General features: G+C 40.2%; 1 protein-coding gene across 2 annotated transcripts in view; it reads right to left on the reverse strand.

Annotated features, from left to right (window-relative positions):
- Positions 1–18,666, reverse strand: part of PSMA3 (proteasome 20S subunit alpha 3) — a 28,894-nt gene that overhangs the window by 3,722 nt on the left and 6,506 nt on the right. Inside the window, exons 3-8 of one of the 2 annotated variants that reach the window (XM_055289244.2) lie at positions 15,309–15,432; positions 10,336–10,437; positions 10,184–10,257; positions 7,187–7,259; positions 4,426–4,491; positions 704–750 (exon numbers count right to left, since the gene is read on the reverse strand). In XM_055289244.2, the coding sequence (XP_055145219.1) occupies positions 704–750; positions 4,426–4,491; positions 7,187–7,259; positions 10,184–10,257; positions 10,336–10,437; positions 15,309–15,432 (486 nt within the window). The remainder of the gene's footprint in view (positions 1–703; positions 751–4,425; positions 4,492–7,186; positions 7,260–10,183; positions 10,258–10,335; positions 10,438–15,308; positions 15,433–18,666) is intronic. The other variant, XM_055289245.2, reaches the window with a different exon arrangement.

Below are 18,666 nucleotides of genomic sequence, written 5' to 3' on the forward strand. Positions count from 1 at the left end.
TTTGTTGGAATCTTTTTGTAATACCAGATGTCTACACTCTTTGATCTAGAAGAATCACAAAATTTTAGAAACATCACTACCCAGGTTAATTGACTTTTTTATTGTTTACTGTCCAAATACCTGTTACATATTAATAGTATTCTACGTTATATATCTGTAATAAACTATTCAGGGTTTCTTAAGCTGGTTTTTGAAATGTTTTGTAATACTGCTCTTCTTACCTTGTTATAGGAACTTTTATAATAAACCTGAAAAAGTGAAACATATCTTTCCCAAATAAATAGCAGATTATATAAATGAGCCAGCTTCATAGATCATGTATTGAAATAATTAGTTGTAACCTATAAAGTTTGTAAGCATTCTTAGAGGCAATCTTAAGATTACTATTATTAGGACTTAAGAGATTTGAGAAGTTGGGAGCTAACAAATTAAGACTCTAATGGTACACTGTATGTCCTTAACCTATAACAGGAGTTTATTTTGTCAAAAGCTATTTTTCCCATCCTATTCATTACTACTAAAAAATGTTGCTTAAAAACATTTTCTTCCTTCGTGAGGCTTCTTAGAATGTTAAATTTACCTTCTAAAAATTATACACTAAGTTACTTGACAGGAAAACAGCTTCTTAGGATCAATGTAATATATATATATGCAAAGATCAAGTGAAATATTTTTGTGGATGGTAAGAAAAATTTCAACTTACATTTTTGCAACTTCTTTAACAATATCACGGCAGGTCATTTCTTTCATCTATAGAAAATAAAATGTATATTGTTCATCAGAAGAACATTTTCCACTTGTGTAATAACTATTTTCACTTTTATACTCAGATATAAAACCAAGGAAAATAACCTAAAGTCTGAAAAAGACCAGAATCGAAGTTTTCCGATTCATATTTTAATGTTTTGAAATTTATACTCCAGGCCGGGTGCAGTGGCTTGCGCCTGTAATCCCAGCACTTTGGGAGGCTGAGGCGGCCGGATTGCCTGAGGTCAGAAGTTCAAGACCAGCCTGACCAACATGGTGAAACCCTGTCTCTACTTAAAATACAAAAGAGCCGGGCACGGAGGTGGTGCGCGCCTGTAACCCTAGCTACTCAGGAGGCTGAGGCATAAGAATCTCTTGAACCCAGGAGGCAGAGGTTGTAGTGAGCCGAGATCACACCACTGCACTCTAGCCTGGGCGACAGACAGACTCTGTCTCAAAAAAAAAAAAAAAAAAAGAAAAAAATTTATACACCAAAAAGGATATTCTGAGATAACCTGTAGTTACCACTAACTTTGCAGTAAAATTATAAAAATCCACAGCCATCTATGAATCTGTAGGCAGACCTGAAGTTTGAACGACTGGTGAAGACATCTGATTTTCTTTATAGCCAAGTTAGGATGACAAAATGCAAACAATCATTAATATCTACTATATGCAAGATACAGAAAGATGAAGGAAGGAGTAAGAAATTATCCTTCGTGGAACTATTCAAAGCAAAAATGCAAAATACCAGGGAAAGCTTTGAAGAACCAAGATTTGAGCAGGTTCTTAGAATACAGATTGGATTGGATTTGATTTCAGAAAGATCAATGTGTAAAGCAGAAGTGGGAAGCCAAAAGCTTTTTTCCAAATTAGAATTAAGCATTCTTTCAATGAACACTTGGAAATCAAGGTAGAAAAATACCCCTAGGGCCTAGCTGAGGAGTCTGTATGTTGTTGGGTTTTGATAGTAACCAGTGCAAGATTTTATTATTAGACATGTGGGTTTCTGAATAGACAGGCATTTCTGAACAGACATGACAGGATCCAAACAATGTTTGAGCAAACTGCCCTTCATCTATTGTGGATACGTTGGGGGATGATGGAATATAGTGAAAGATAATGGGTGCTCATACAGCAGTCTAGACTTAAGATGATTCAACTGCTGTATATTTAAACTAGATTATCTTTTTTTTTTTTTTAATTTTGAAATCTGGATGCTCAAGCTCTGCCTGCACAACCACATGAGGAAGAAGGAACAATGACAACAAGAAAAATAACACTAAATTTAAATTTAAGAATACTAATCTTAGGAAATACACAAACCATTATTTGGGTACAACTAAACGCAACCGGCATAGACTCAAATATTTTGGGGAAGAAAATGTGAACCTCGATAGTTTGAAACAGTTAAAAAGACAGTGTAGAAACTGCTTAGGCAGTTTGATTATGGACTATTAGATGATACTTGGGTCTGATAATGGTATAAGGAGAATAAAGTATTTAGGGATACAATATTACGCCTGCAGCTTTTTTCAAATAGTTCATGGGGGAAGGGGATGTGTACGTGGTTAACTGAAGTCTAACTAGATAGGTTTGTTGTAAGCTTATGATGTTTACAGTTCTTCATGTTAAGTTGAGGGTGATGGGAAGGGAAAGAATACTGATCTTTAAATTTTTGCCCTTATTAGTTCTGTATTTAGTGAATTAATTGCATTCTAAAAAGTCAAACTTGAAAAGCACATTTTAAATGGCAAATATATTTTTTACATATGTTTGTGAAGTTTTTATTTTTTGGTAAACAGACCATCAGAAGAGAACAATGATAGGGCAGGGGTCAGCAGATGGATTCTGTAAAGCATCAACTTGTAAATATTTTCAAGTTTATTAGCTGTATGGCTCTGGTTTCTGTTCCCTGTTCCAAATGTTAAAGTCTACTGTTGTATTCTAAAAGCAGCCATGGACTGAATGTAGCTGTGTTCCAATAAAACTTACACAAAAGCAGGCAGTGGGCCATAATTTGCAACACCTGATTCACAGCATAATTTTGTCACAAACTGAAAGTGTTCCTCAATTAAAGTGACTATTTTTTCTTGATTTTTCTCTGGTAGTTATCGTTTTTCCCATTCCTTACTAGGATTTAACTACAGAAAGACAGTAACTGCTCTAAATAGTCTAACTTCCTTTATTTTTTTGAGATAAGGTGTCGCTCTGTTGCCCTGGCTGGAGTGCAGTGGTGTGATCATAGCTCACTGTAGCCCCCAACTCCTGGGGCTCAAACAGTCCTCCTGCCTCAGCCTCCCAAGTAGCTGGGACTACAGGCACGCACCACCTCATCTCGCTAACATTTTGTTGTAGGAGATAGGGTCTCACTCTTTTGCCCAGCCTGGTCTTGGAACTTCTGGGCTCAAGCAATCCTCCCAACTTGGCCTACCAAACTGGTAGGATTACAGGGGTAATCCCCCTCAACTGACATAAATATTCTGATCTTCAAATTTCCATATAATAGTACAGAGAGATGAAAACAAAAGGAAAAGAGTAGAAGATAGGAACCTAGCATCATACTAGTAAGTGTGCAATGGAAAAGAACATAGGTCTAAGACTCATAAGGTCTGGATACTGTTCAGAACCAGCTGATTCTGTGGTCCTATGCAATGTGTTTAATCTGCAGTTGAGCTTGGGCTAAATGACCTCTAAGATCCTTTTGTCAACTTTACTAAAATACAAAACAAATTAGGTTTTATAGGGGGTTCTAGAACTTAACATTGTATAAATGCCAAGTGCTAATAAATATTTTCTAGAAGCTGGTCTTAAGTTGAATGAGTAATTAGTTGAGCAAGGTTCTAGTACAGCATTAACATTAAATGTATGTGAAATTGTATCTCACTTCAGTTTACCAAAACACTGATAAATGGTATGCCTGCTTTTTAGGCAAGTTTCTGACAGGTAATCAGTAATATTGAAACAGTATCCATGAAGTCTTTAAGTTGATCAACGTATGGCTAAAAGGAAAACCAAGTTTTTAAGAAAACTTTTTCACACTAATAGCTGAACTTTGTGAAGGAAACAGTGGGTAGTTTTAAGAGTATAGGTTTTATGCCTTATCTGGCTAGGAGCAAAGTTAAGAGAACCAGTGGAGCACAGCCAGACATAAAAGCTGTGTTCCAAAGAATATAGGAAAAAGACAACTTTTTATTAACTCAAAATTTTAAACAAAATTTTCAAACTAGAGCTCACAGAGATTCATAAATAGGTTTCAAGGATTTTGTGAAATCATATCAAAAGTTGTGTTTTTCTAGATTGAGGCTTTATAGCAGTTACTCAGAATCATAAAGGGATGTAAAACACAACTCTGTAGATAATATGTTATCAGCTTTCCCATTCAGTGACTTAGCAGCTTCATAAACTCTCAACATCAAACCACACTATATCCTTACACCAAGCTTCTCTAGCCACAGGCCGCATGGGGCCAAAACACAAATTCATAAACTTTCTTAACACATTATGAGATTTTTTTTTTTTAAGCTCATCAGTTATCATTAATGTTGGTGTATTTTATGTGTGGCCCAGGGAAACTAAATGTTTGGACATCCCTGCCTTAGACTGAAATGTCTGTGGTGATAAAATTTCACTGCATTAGGATGACGATGCAGTAAAAATTCAAGCATTAATTATTACCTGAAGCTTCTCTATTTCCGTCTTTGCAGCTTGCCTGGCTTTGCCAATGGCACAGCCCCAATAACCCTATTTAGAAAAAAATATATATAATCACTGAATTAGTACACTATCATATATAATTAATGACTAATGTTTCTATAATCTCGTGAAAGGATGTTAAATAACTTTTAAAAGCAAGTATAGAAAAATATAGTCAAACATTCTGATGAATGCCAAAGGGCTCAAAAATATTAAAATACCAAACAATTCTAAAACGACCTATATTTTTAATAAAGGTATATCCAAAAATATGTAAATTATGTAATCATACACACTTTAAGACATTTTGGGGAACAGGAATGGAAAAGATTTTAGCACTATGACAATGAAAAATGAAATTATATATTCCTGAGAGACAGAAATAAAGTTAATTCCTATGAGTTCAGTACTCTAAACCCCCAATTTTATTATTTTGTAAATTTTTTTAAAGATAAGGATGCACAGCCAGGCGTGGTGGCTCATGCCTGTAATCCCAGCACTATGGAAAGGCCGAAGTGGGCGGATTACCTCAGGTCAGGAGTTGGAGACCAGCCTGGCCAACACTGTAAAACCCTGTCTCTACTAAAAATACAAAATTAGCTAGGTGTGGTGGCAGGTGCCTGAAATGCCAGCTACTCGAGAGGCTAAGGCAGGAGAATCGCTTGAATCTGGGGGGCAGAGGTTGCAGTGAGCCGAGACCACGCCACACTGCACTCCAGCCTGGGCAACAGAGTGAGACTCCGTCTCAAAAAAGAAAAAAAGGATGCACACATATATACTTCTGTTGCAGCAAAATGTATTTAAGAATCTTCATTTTCTTCAATTAGTAAAAACGACAAAAATGTAAGGATAAGGAAACAGTTAACAAACGGTAACAGGCCGGGTGCAGTGGCTCACGCTTGTAATCCCAGCACTTTGGGAAGCCGAGGCATGTGGATCACTTGAGGCCAGGAGTTCCAGACCAGCCTGGGCAACGTGGTGAAACTCTGTCTCTACTAAAAATACAAAAATTAGCCAGGTGTGGTGGTACAGGCCTGTAATCCCAGCTACTTGAGAGGCTAAGGCACAAGAATCCCTTGAATCCGGGAGGCAGAGGTTACAGTGAACCAAGATTGCACCACTGCAGTCCAGCCTGGGCGACAGAGCAAGACTCTGTCTCAAAAAAAAAAAAAGAAATGGTAGTAATTTAGGGGAAGCTCTTAGAAATCACATTTAAACCTTCTCTTTAAAAGGGAAGGCAGGGCAGGGTGGCTCAGGCCTATAATCCCAGCATTTTGGGAGACCAAGGTGGGCGGATTACTTGAGATCAGGAGTTCGAGACCAGCCTGGCTAACATGGTGAAACCTCGTCTCTACTAAAAATACAAAAATTAGCCAGGTGTGGTGATGCATGCTTCTAATCCCAGCCTACTCGGGAGGCTGAGGCAGAATTGCTTGAACTGGGGAGGCGGAGGTTTGGTGCCACTGCACTCCAGTCTAGGTGACAGAGCGAGACGTTGTCTCAAACAAAATTAGGTCCAGTGCTGTGGCTCACACCTGTAATCCTTGCACTTTGGCAGGCCTGGGTGGGCAGACCACCTGAGGTCAGGAGTTGGAGACCAGCTGGCCAACATGGCAAAACCCCATCTCTACTAAAAATACAAAAATTAGCCAGGCATGGTAGTACATGCCCGTAATCCCAGCTAATCGAGAGGCTGAGACAGGAGAATTGCTTGAACTTAGGAGGCGGAGGAGGTTGCAGTGAACCAAGATCGAGCCACTGCACTCCAGCCTGGGAGACAGAGTGAGACTCCATCTTACAAATAAATAAAAGGGATGACATGGCTGGACATCAATGCTCACGCCTGTAGTCCCACCATTTTGGGAGTCCAAGGCAGGAGGATTGCTTAAGGCCAGGAGTTTGAGACTAGCCCTGGGAACGTGGAAAGACCTTGTCTCTATAGACACCAAAAAAATACAAAAATTAGCTAGGCATGGTGGCATGAGCCTGTAGTCCCAGCTACTTGGGAGGCTTAGGTAGGAGGATCGCCTGAGCCCAGGAGTTAAGAGGCTGAAGTGAGCTATGATTGTGTCACTGCACTCCAGCCTGGGCAAGAATGAGGAAAAAAGAAAAAAGACATTAAATACAGTTTAAGATAGTGTTTATAGTAGTAAAGGAAAATCATATTCAAAATACTATATGCACTATATAGTTTCTATAAATAACATACTGAAAACAACAAATCTTTCCTCTGCCTCGTATCGGTTATTAATGATAAACAAGAAAACATGGCTGGGCACGGTGGCTCACACCTGTAATACTCGCACTTTGGGAGACCTGGGTGGGTAGATCTCTTGAGGCCTGGAATTCAAGACCAGTCTGGCCAACATGGCAAAGGCCTGTCTCTACTGAAAATATAAAAAATTAGCCAGGTGGTGCACACCTGTAATCCCAGCTACCCGAGAGGCTGAGGCAGAAGAGTCGTTTGAACCTGGGAGGCAGAGGTTGCGGTGAGCCGTGATCATGCCACTGTGCTCCAGCCTAGGCCACAGAGTGAGACCCTGTTCCCCAAAAAAGGAAAAAAAAAAAAATTCTGTTGGACAAGAGGTTGTTGTAAAAAAAAAAAAAAAAAAAAAAAAAAGAAAAGAAAAATTACTTTCCTTGAATGAGTTTTTTTAAAATTTCATATAATCTTATGAGACTTCAATGCTAATGAAATACTATTAAACTAAAATAGAATTTCAAATGATTCGAAAGTACTCACATATGAAACACCTGATGGGTCAATCATGTAGAGTTGCGCACCGTCATTCACACTGTAAGACCCTAACATGAAACTGCATAAAAGTATACAAACAGCTTAAACCATGGCAATAACATAAAAGTATTTTTGAAAAATGATTAAAATGCAATTATATTGTTTCTGAGATAAATTACTAATACACATATAACTCATAGTACGTTGAAACAGTGGTTTCAATTAATTAAAACTAGTACAAGAGATTATTCAAAATTCATGTAGCTTTTGTTTAGTATTAATCTTTCTGATGAAGGTCTCCTGGAAAGTCTAGCAGTACGGGGAAAGGAGTAATGATAGATAGATGAAAATCACAACTATGAGAGGGCCCAATAAATAAGGCATAAACACAAAAAGGTCAAGGGAACAAAATTCCTGATGGAGAGTATACTGAATCCATGTGAAATTCTTTCCACCCTTCATTCTATTTCCCAATATCCTGCCAATCATTTCTCTGCAATAATCAGAATTGGTTCAGTTTATTTTTCTATGCCCAACAAATTAGGCTATTAGCTGATTGTAAGAAATACTGACTTTCTGAAATTGCGACATACAGTGGGCACTGTTTCCATGAGTTCTGCATCTGTGGATTCAACAAACCACAAATAGAAAACTTTCAAAAAACATTGCTTCTGTACTGAACAACTGTGATTTTCTTGTCATTATTCCCTAAACAATACAGTGTAACAGCTATTTACACTGTGTTAGGTATTGCAAGTAATCTAGAGATGACAACATACAGGAGGATATGCACAGGTTATATGCAAATACATATCAGGGACTTCAGCAACCTTGGATTTTGGTACTCATGGGAGGTCCTAAAACCAATCCCCCACAAATACCAAGGGACAACTATATTTGCCTTACAGCAGAAAAGAAATCAGCATCATCTTACACATCATCTCATATGTGGAATATTTAAACTATTCAATTCCCATCCCTACCGTCATTTCTTTCCATTTTCTACCCTGATATGAGACTTATCCTTCAGAATATATAGCTCACTGTCACTATTTTAAAGGCTTTCAACATTTCGTTTGAAGAAAATCAGCATGGAGCACAGACTTATATGACTGGACCCCTTCCTACATCAATATCATCTCTAAACCTCATACTCTACACACCAAGCACACTTAACTCTCTTTGGCGCACATATTTTCATACCAGTTCCTGTGCTTGCAACTACCAAGTCTCCCTACATCTCACACTCTTCCTTGCCTCCTGTCCAGAAAGAGTCCGTTCCCTAATTGTTGTCCCTTTATCGTTTCACTAATATTTTATCAATGTGACTTCACACCTGTGTCTCCACATTTATGACTAACCCAGTGCCCAATAGATGTTTACTGAAAAAGTTCTCTCTGGCCCAGTGCAGTGGCTCACGCCTGTAATCCCAGCACTTTGGGAGGCCGAGGTGGGCGGATCACTTGAGGTCAGGAGTTCGAGACCAGCCTGGCCAACATGGCGAAACCCCGACTCTACTAAAAATAAAAAAATTAGCCGGGCGTGGTGGCAGGCGCTTGTAATCCCTGCTACTCAGGAGGCTGAGGCAGGAGAATGGCTCGAACCCGGGAGGCGGAGGTTGCAGTGACCCGAGATCGTGCCACTGCACTCCAGCCTGGGCGACAGAGCAAGACTCCATCTCAGAAAAAAAAAAGTTTTGAAAAAAGAAAGTTATCTCTACTATTCTTACTCCCTTAAAAAGAGTAGAGAAGTTAACTGATGAACTCAGAGCTCAGCTGAAAGGTATTTTACATAGTCTGAAAAGAAAGTGTTTCATAACGTAATTTAACTGAGAAGCTTAAGAATGACTAATGTCAGCCTGGGCAGCATGGTGAGACCCCGTCTCTACAAAAAAAAAATTTGTTAATTAGTCAGGCATGGTGGCCCATGCCTGTGGTCCCAGCTACTTGGGAGGCTGAGGTAGGAGCATCGTTTGAGCCAGGTCAAAGCTGTAGTCAGCCATGAAGGCACCACTGCACTCCGGATCAGGTGACAGAGCAACTGTCTCAAAAAGTAAAACAAAACATAAAACACTAATGTAATATTACCAATAGAATAAAACTCAAGTTTTCTTTAATATCTTAGTAATTAAATATGACTGATGATAAACAACTCAAAGGTAGGACTACAGTTGAGCACTCAGATGTTAGTATATGTATTATTTTAACCAAACATGTTTGACTGTTTTAAGTCATAAGCCAAACATGTCTTTTCATTTTAGAAAAATCTAGTCACAAATCTGTGAAGCCAAATTTGAATATTTATACCTATTCCAGGTCTTTATGCAGCTGAATCCCCACTTCACCCCAAAATATCAGCACTTCACTTCAACAGAAAGAGAAACTGTGCCTAATGGGAATTGTGAGACGTAATTTTTAAAATTACCTAAGAATATCAGGGACTAATACCAGAGAGCTTATTATAATCAGATTAAAGTCATTATTATCAGTTCTTTGTTTTATAATCACTTCAGATCTATATAGTCCTTTTCACTATTTAAACCTTTTTTTTTTTTTTTTTTTTTTAAAGAGGCAAAGTCTCTATTGCGCTGGCTAGAGTATAGTGGTATGGCCACAGCTCACTCCAGCCTTGAACTCCTGGGCTCAAATGATCCTCTCAAGCAGCTCCTAAGTAGCTGTGACTATGGGCATGTGATACTGCACCTGGCTAAATTTTAAATTTTTTTGTAAAGATAGGTTCTCACTGCGTTGGCCAGGCTGGTCTCATACTCCTGGGCGCAAGGAATCCTCCCACCTCAACCTCCCAAAGTACTGGGATTACAGGCATGAGCCATGGCACCCAGCCTCAAGTAGTTTCTATGTACACTGTTTTATTTAATCATTGCCCTAATACTTCTCGACAAGAGTTCCTATTTTTAAGTATGTAAAAGGCTAAGATGCTGGGGAACATAATAAATATCTATAGTACAGATCTGCCTTTTGAATAATTCACAAAATTTCATACCTGCAGCCAAAAGGTCTAACAGCACTGTAGAGTGTATATGCATGCACATACATGGCCACTCTGTCTGCAAGATGCTATGGAGGGAAGCAGAAGAGCTTATTAATAAGATTCTATTACCGTCCAAAAGGTTCCTCAATATGTTATCAACTTACTTTTAGTGGAATGTTGTAGCCAAAGTTAGATCTAAAGTTGGAAGCTTCTTCTCTTGCTATGTCTGCTAAAGAACGAGCATCTGCCAACAAACCTGCTACTGCCTGAAAAAAAAGCACCGATTTACTAGAGGAATGCATTCCTATTACAAATCAAAGTCTGCAATTAATATAGACCTATTGAACATTTTTTTAACAAGTATTACCATTTAAAACTTTTTTGGCTTAAAGGTCTCTCTACAAGGCATTTTGATGCTTGAGTATGAAATTATAATTTAGAAATTTACTAAGTATAACTTCATTGCTTTGCCCAATGTTCATATTCAGGACATTTCCTTTTTTTTTTTTTTTTTTTTTGATATTGAGTCTCGCTCTGTCACCAGGGCTGGAGTGCAGTGGCATGATCTCCGCTCACTGCAAACTCTGCCTCCTGGGTTCACGCCATTCTCCTGCCTCAGCCTCCTGAGTAGCTGGGACTACAGGTGCCTGCCACCGCACCCGGCTAATTTTTTTGTATTTTTAGTAGAGATGGGGTTTCACCATGTTAGCCAGGATGGTCTTGATCTCCTGACCTCGTGATCTGCCCGCCTCAGCCTCCTAAAGTGCTGGGATTACAGGCGTGAGCCACCAAAAATACAAAAAAATTAGCCGGCCGTGGTGGCGGGCACCTGTAATCCCAGCTACTCAGGAGGCTGAGGCAGAGAACTGCTTGAACCTGGGAGGCGGAAGTTGCAGTGAGCCGAGATCATGCCACTGCACTCCAGCCTGGGCAACAGAGCAAGACTCCATCTCAGAAAAAAAGGAAATGCACAGTAGAGCTTTTTGGATTTTGAATTTTCAGATTAAGGATGCTCAGCTGATGAGTATATAATGCAGATATTCCAAAATTGACAAATATCTGATATACTGCTGGTCCCAAGCATTTTAGATGAGGGATACTCAACCTGTAACTGTTTTGTTCTAAAAGGCACAATCGCAAATCTTTTTCAGCCTATTGGCTGAATAAACTACAATGATAAGCCATTTGTCTTTCAAGATTTGTGGCTTAGAATTGCAGTTACTAGGCTGGGTTCAGTGGCTCATGCCTGTGATCCCCGCACTTTGGGAGGCCGAGGTGGGTGGATCACCTGAGGTCAGGAGTTTGAAACCAGCCTGGCCAACATGGTGAAACCTTGTCTCTACTAAAAATACAAAAATTAGCCAGGTGTGGTGGCAGGTACCTATAATCCTACCTACTCCCAAGGCTGAGCCACGAGAATCACTTGAACCCGGGCGGCAGAGGCTGCAGTGAGCCGAGATCATGCCACTACACTCCAGCCTGAGCAACAGAATGAGACTTTGCCTCAAAAAAGAAAAAAAAAAAAAACAACAAAACAAAAAAACCAAAAAAACAAAATTGCAGTTACTGTGTATGTGCCGAGAGGCCCTCAGGCACTGCAGTGAAATCACGTTAGTGTGGCATATTTTTCTTTTTTTTTTGAGATGGAGTTTTGCTCTTGTTGCCCAGGCTAGAGCGCAGTGGTGCAGTCTCGGCTTACCGCAACCTCCACCTCCCGAATTCAAGGGATTCTCCTGCCTCAGCCTCCCGAGTAGCTGGGAGTACAGGCATGCGCCACCACGCCTGGCTAATTTTTGTAATTTTAGTAGAGAAAGGGTTTCTCCATGTTGGTCAGGCTGCTCTTGAACTTCCGACCTCAGGTGATCCGCCCGCCTTGGCCTCCCAAAGTGCTGAGATTACAGGTGTGAGCCACTGCACCTGGCCTAGTGTGGCATATTTTAAGTTTAGAGAAAAATGTCCAAGTAGTTCTGTTTGAACATTAGATCGTTTTACTACATTCCTTTCAATGCTGTCACATCTTTGAGAAGCTTGGCTGTTAGTGGTTGCTGTGAAAAAAAGTAAGTACTGTGCAAAAATCAGTGTGGAACAGGAAATGACAGTGGCCGCATCCAAATTTGGGAGGTTGTGCAGTGTACATACTAGAAATTTTGGTTGCTTAAAACATTTTAATTTTTAAATAAAAATATTTTTCACTATGTGTGTATTTGTTTTAAAAAAAATGGCTACTAAGTTTTTAGGATGTAAACACTAAGTTCTTTGGACCTAAATACTTAATAAACGAAACTATTAGGTATTTTCGGCCTAGGGAAGCCATGAGAAAAACTACTGAGACACTTAAGGTACCATAAACCAACCAAGTTTTTGAAACCCTCTAGCCTAGGACAGTTACAGAATTTAAAAGTGGTATCAAAATCTTTAATAGCCTTTTTTTCTATGCTACCCAGTAATGGTAATAATGATAATTACTAAGAGATACTGAGCACTCATTACATGTTAAGCATTTTACGTAATAATTTTTAACCTCACAACAACTGTATGTGCCAAGTACTATTATCACCCTTGTTTTGCAGACAAGGAAATGGGTGTTTAGAATAGCTTCCCCAAGGTAACCCACGCCAGTAAGTTATACCACTTAAAGAATCTTCTACTGCTTTAGAGAAAGCTTACTGTAAAGTCACATAATTCTCAAATCACTTGAAGATGACAACTGTGGAAGGAGGGAGGATATTAAGTCTTAATTTTCTCCAGCCGTCTTCAATGTCTAATGCTGACCGGGCACATTGGCTCATGCCTGTAATCTCAGCAACTCAAGAAACTGAGGCGGGAGGATCGCTTGAGCCCAGGAGTTCAAGACCAGCCTGAGCAACACAGCAAGATCATATCTCTTAAAAAAAACAAAAAGTTAGCCAGGTGTGGTGGCACACTTGTAGTCACAGCTATCTGGGAGGCTGAGGCAGAAGAATCACTTGAGCCCAGGAGCGCAAGGCTGCAGTGAGCTATGATCATGCCACTGCACTCAAGCCTGGGCAACAGAGCAAGGTGTGTGTGTGTGTGTGTGTGTGTGTGTGTGTGGGTGTGTATGCATAATTTTTTTCAAAATATAAACTTTTTCTAGTACATAAAAGAATACAAGATCACCTCCTACTAGCTAGGTTACAATCTAGCAAGTTTCATCAAAACATATCAGTTTCACTGGCAATAATAAATCTGTTCAGCATTCTTAGCAAACTAACACAAGAACAGAAAACCAAAAACCACATGTTCTCTCTTATAAGTGGAAGCTAAATGATGAGAATTCATGGATACAAAGACAGGGACAACAGACATTGGGGCCTACTTGAGGGTGGAAGGTGGGAGAAGGAAGAGGATCAGAAAAAATAACTATTGGGTCCTAGGCTTAGTACACGGGTGACGAAAAAAATCTGTACAACAACAAAAAAAAAGTAAAAAGAAAATGTATATATACACAATGGAATACTATTCATCCTTTAAAAAGAATAAAATGCTAGGCTGGGCACGCTGGCTCACGCCTATAATCCCAGCACTTTGGGAGGCTGAGGCGGGTAGATCACTTGAGGTCAGGAGTCCAAGACCAGCCTGACCAACATGGTGAAACCCCATCTATACCAAAAATACAAAAATTAGCTGGGTGTGGTGGCGTATGTCTGTAATCCCAGCTACTTGAGAGTCTGAGGCAGGAGAATTGCTTGAACCCGGGAGGCAGAAGTTGCAGTGAGCTGAGATTGCGCTATTGCACTCCTTCCTGGATGACAGAGTGAGACTCCGTCTCAAAAAATAAAATAAAATCCTGTCATTTGCAGCAAAATAAAAAAATCTGTTCAGGAGAAACATATTGTTGAGATAAAATAATCTTTGAAGAAGAAAAAAATTAGCTTTATGGTTTACTGGTTATACTTTACCAGTACTTTTTGTGTTTGTGTGTAACATTAAATCTCATTTAGATATAAGAAAGCTATCAGCTGAACGATGTGGGTCATATAAGGTGTCTTTTCATTTAGAAAGGGCTCTCGAGTAACATGCAGACCCAAGTTTGAATCCCAGCTTTTCTTTACTAGCTGTGCATCTATTTTTTCACCTGTGAAAATGGCATTAGGCCGGGTGCAGTGGCTCACGCCTGTAATCCCAGCACTTTGGGAGGCTGAGGCGGGCAGATGGATCACTTGAGATCAGGAGTTCGAGACCAGCCTGGCCAACATGGTGAAACCCTGCCTCTACTAAAAATACAAAAATTAGCTGGGCATGGTAGCGGGCACCCGTAGTCCCAGCTACTTGGGAGGCTGATGTAGGAGAATCGCTTGAACCCAGGAGGCAGAGGCTGCAATAAGCTGAGATGGCGCCACTGCACTCCAGCCTGGGTGACAGAGCAAGACTCTGTCTCAAACCAAAAAAAAAAAAAAGAAAATGACATTGATATAACCTTCACTGGGTTGTCAAGATTAAACAAAGTAATTTATGTAAAGAGCTCCCAGCATAGAACCTAATATACAGATATTCTCCTTTCTTCCTTTCCTTTTCAGGTGGCAGGGTTAGAATCATTTCGTTCTTTTTGTTTTTTCTTCGGTAGTGGTTCTCACTAAGCCAAGTCTGCCATCTATGTAGGGTAACTTTAGTATATACCAGTTGTGTATTTATGGCTTGGCTTGCAATTTAGTCACAACTTAGATACCAACTGCATGAATAACTAAATTTCAGTGATGCCCTATGAAACTATTATGGATGTGTTCACTTTTCATTAAACATCCTTTCCTGATGTTCCACCATATATAAAGGTGTTCGCTATCTGATGGCATCTTTGACAGTGATCCCCACAAAAGATACAGAAAGCTAAAGATTCTTCACGTCTCAAGCATATACCTTCATTAGTGATGTGTGCTGCCAAGATCTCATTTCTATGCATTCTCCCCACCCCTCTCCCTCACCTGCTCTTCTTTCAGCAACTTGGTTTTTCCCCCATCACTAATAAGGTTATGAGAATGCTGCCTTTCTACTGGACAGTGAACTGGACAAATGCAGTAACTTGCTCTGATTACTTTGTGACTGCACAGTGATCTATTCCAATCAGTTACTTCAAAAGAAATTGGACAAGACAAAAAGGAACATTTTAAACATGACTTACCATTCCAACATGCCGATCAACATTAAAAAGTCGTTTGTTGGAACCTTCTTCATAAAGTTTAGAAAGGACTAATTTTTCTACCCCAAAGACAACACCATCTTTGCATCTGATACCAATAGCTGTACTGAAACAAGGAGAAGAAAATCAGTTTTTTAACTGAAAATAAACTTCATAAACTTAAGTTTAACAAAAAAACAAAATAAGTAACATTTAAGGCATGCCAAATACCGTAAAACATTTGAAAACCAGGAAAACACACTAAAGTGTAATAAATACATTAAATCCATATAAATATCATGTGACCCTCCCTCCAGAATCTAGTACATCATTTGACTAAAAATATATTAATATATAAGTATAAAAATGATGCTAACGAAACAATATGGCACAGTGTCTGGCTTATGATAATGTTATAAACAAATGTTGACATAAATTCATGTCCATTAAAAATGGTACATAACAGACATAAAAGGTTAGATACAAACTAAAAAGTTAACAGTGACTGCTCTGGGTAGAAGGATTATGATTTATTCTTCCTTTTGCTCATCTCTTTCTTCCAATTTTTCCATAATAAACATATTGCTTCTAGTAAGTATATAAATATAAAATATATGTTCTGCTACAACTGTTTAAAATAAAAAGATCTTAAAATAACCTCTTAAGACAAGTCACGGTTGCTCACAGCTGTCATCTCAGCACTTTGGGATGCTGAGGCAGGAGGATCTCTTAAGCCCAGGAGTCCAAGACCAGCCTGGGCAACATGGTGAAACCTGGCTTAGCCAGGCATGGTGGTACACGCCTGTAGTCCCAGCTACCTGGGAGGCTGGGGTGAGAGATTGCTTGAGCCCAGTTAGGTGGTGGCTGCAGTGAGCCAAGATTGCACCACTGCACACCAGTCTGTGCAACAGTGAGACCCTGTCTCACACACACACACACACACACAAGTAAAATGTGGAGAAATTACATGTTGCCATTTCAAGATGAAAATGTGTTACACTTTATTCTTCTATTCCTTTTTAATAAAGGTAGTTCTGATCGGAAACAATAGAGACAAAATAAGCAATGCTTGATTGTACAGTTTTCTGGTAAAATCATCTCAACTTTCTCTTCTTTATTTTAAAGAAATGGAGTCTTGCCATGCTGCCCAGGCTTGAATTGAAGTCTGGGGCTCAAGTAATCCTCTCACCTCAGCCTCAGTAGCTGGGACTACCGGCACAACTTCTCTATTTTGGATAATAGCATCACCAAGCTCTACATCCTCCATGTTAAGCTTCTATTTACTATTAATTTTTTTCTTCAAAATTTCCTTCATGTCCACTTCTTTACAATAATTATACCAGCATTGGGATCCTTATAATTTCAGGCCTAGATTACTACAGCATCTTTTCTACTTCTCTAATCCATTTTATCTAAGACCAGCCTAATTCCTAGCTTTGTTTCATTTTGCCATAGTCATAATCTAAAAAGGGATCCACAACCTGAAAAGCAGGGGAATTGTGTTATTCACAGGCCTGTTAAGATCTGATGAAACTATGGCATTTCTTCCCAGAAAAATGAACAGATGCACACAACAAATTTTCTAAGAATTTCTGACACTCCTTCCCCAACACTTCAGGTGTCTTCCATGGCTCCCCTTGCAAGTTTAAACTCCTAAGAGTCTGGCAGAGCCCCCTGAGCATATTCAATTTCCCGTTATAAATTCTGTACTCTACTGGTTACCTCACTGTCAACCTTCAAAAACCTCATGTTCATTTTTGATTCCATGTCTTTGAGGTTATCCTGGATGCTAGAATACATTTCCTCTTCACCACTGCCTATTTAAATGAATTTCCCCAAAAGGTTTGCAAACTTAGTTGAACTCAAGCTCTACAGTAGGTCAGCATGTAACCTCAGGACTTTGGACGGCCAAGTGAAAGGATTGCCTGAGGCCAGGAGTTCAAGACCAGCCTGGCCAACATTTTGAAACCCTGTCACTATTTTTTTTTTTTGGAGATGGAGTCTTGCTCTGTCGCCCCAGCTGGAGTACAGTGGCATGATCTTGGCTCACTGCAACCCCCGCCTCCAGGGTTCAAGTGATTCTCTTGTCTCAACCTCCCAAGTAGCTGGGATTACAGGCGTGCACTGCCACGCCTAGCTAATTTTTTGTATTTTCAGTAGAGACGGGATTTCACCGTGTTGCCCAGGCTGGTCTCGAACTCTTGAGCTCAAGCAGTCCACCTGCCTCAGCCTCCCAAAGTGCTAGGATTACAGGCGTGGCTCACGCCCAGCAGGAAGCCTGTCTTAATTAACTCAACATCTTCCACACTGTTTAAAACATTCTTGAAAATCTGGGCTGGGCGCGGTGGCTCACGCCTGTAATCCCAGCACTTTGGGAGGCCGAGGCGGGTGGATCACAAGGTCAGGAGTTCAAGACCAGCCTGGCCAAGATGGTGAAACCCCGTCTCTACTAAAAATACAAAAAAATTAGCCGGCCGTGGTGGTGGGCGCCTGTAATCCCAGCCACTCGGGAGGCTGAGGCAGAGAATTGCTTGAACCGGGGAGGCAGAGGTTGCAGTGAGCCGAGATCGTGCCACTACACTCCAGCCTGGGCGACAGAGCGAGACTCGTCAAAAAAAAAAAAAAGAAAAGACAATCTGGAAATCTCTGAGATCCTTTCAGGCAGGCTTCGAGGTCAAAATTATTTTCATAAGAATTCAAAGACTTCAGCTGGGTGTAGTGGCTCACACCTGTAATACTAGCATTTTGGGAGGCCTAAGCAGGCAGATCACTTGGGCTTAGGAGTTCGAGACCAGCCTGGGCCACATGGTGGCCACCCTGTCTCTACAAAAAATTTGCCAGGCGTGGTGGCACATGCCTGCAGTCCCAACTACCTTGTGGGGCTGAGGGAGGAGAATAGCTCGAAACCAGGAGGTCGGGTCTGCAGCGAGCTGTAATCACACCACTGCACTCCAGCCTGGGTGACAAAGCGAGATCCTGTGTCCTGCCCCCAAAAAAAGTTTTCTTTAAAAAAAGGAATAATAGGCCGGGTGCAGTGACTCACACCTGTAATCCCATCACTTTGGGAGGCCAAGGCAGGAGGATTACTTGAGCCCAAAAGTTCAAGACCCGCCGAGGCCACACAGTGACAGAGGCCATGTCTCTTTTTTAAAATAAATAAATAAATTTTTTTTTTAAATAAGAAACTATCATTTGTTCACTTTGGGTGTAGTATCAAAGGACAGATTACATACATCTTCAAAAAGAAGAACTTTTAGGCCGGGCGCCGTGGCTCATGCCTGTAATCCCAGCACTTTGGGAGGCTGAGGCAGGCGGATCACCTGAGGTCGGGAGTTCGAGACCAGCCTGACCAACATGGAGA

Source organism: Symphalangus syndactylus, chromosome 8 (assembly GCF_028878055.3).
Source record: "Symphalangus syndactylus isolate Jambi chromosome 8, NHGRI_mSymSyn1-v2.1_pri, whole genome shotgun sequence".
NCBI lineage: Eukaryota > Metazoa > Chordata > Mammalia > Primates > Hylobatidae > Symphalangus > Symphalangus syndactylus.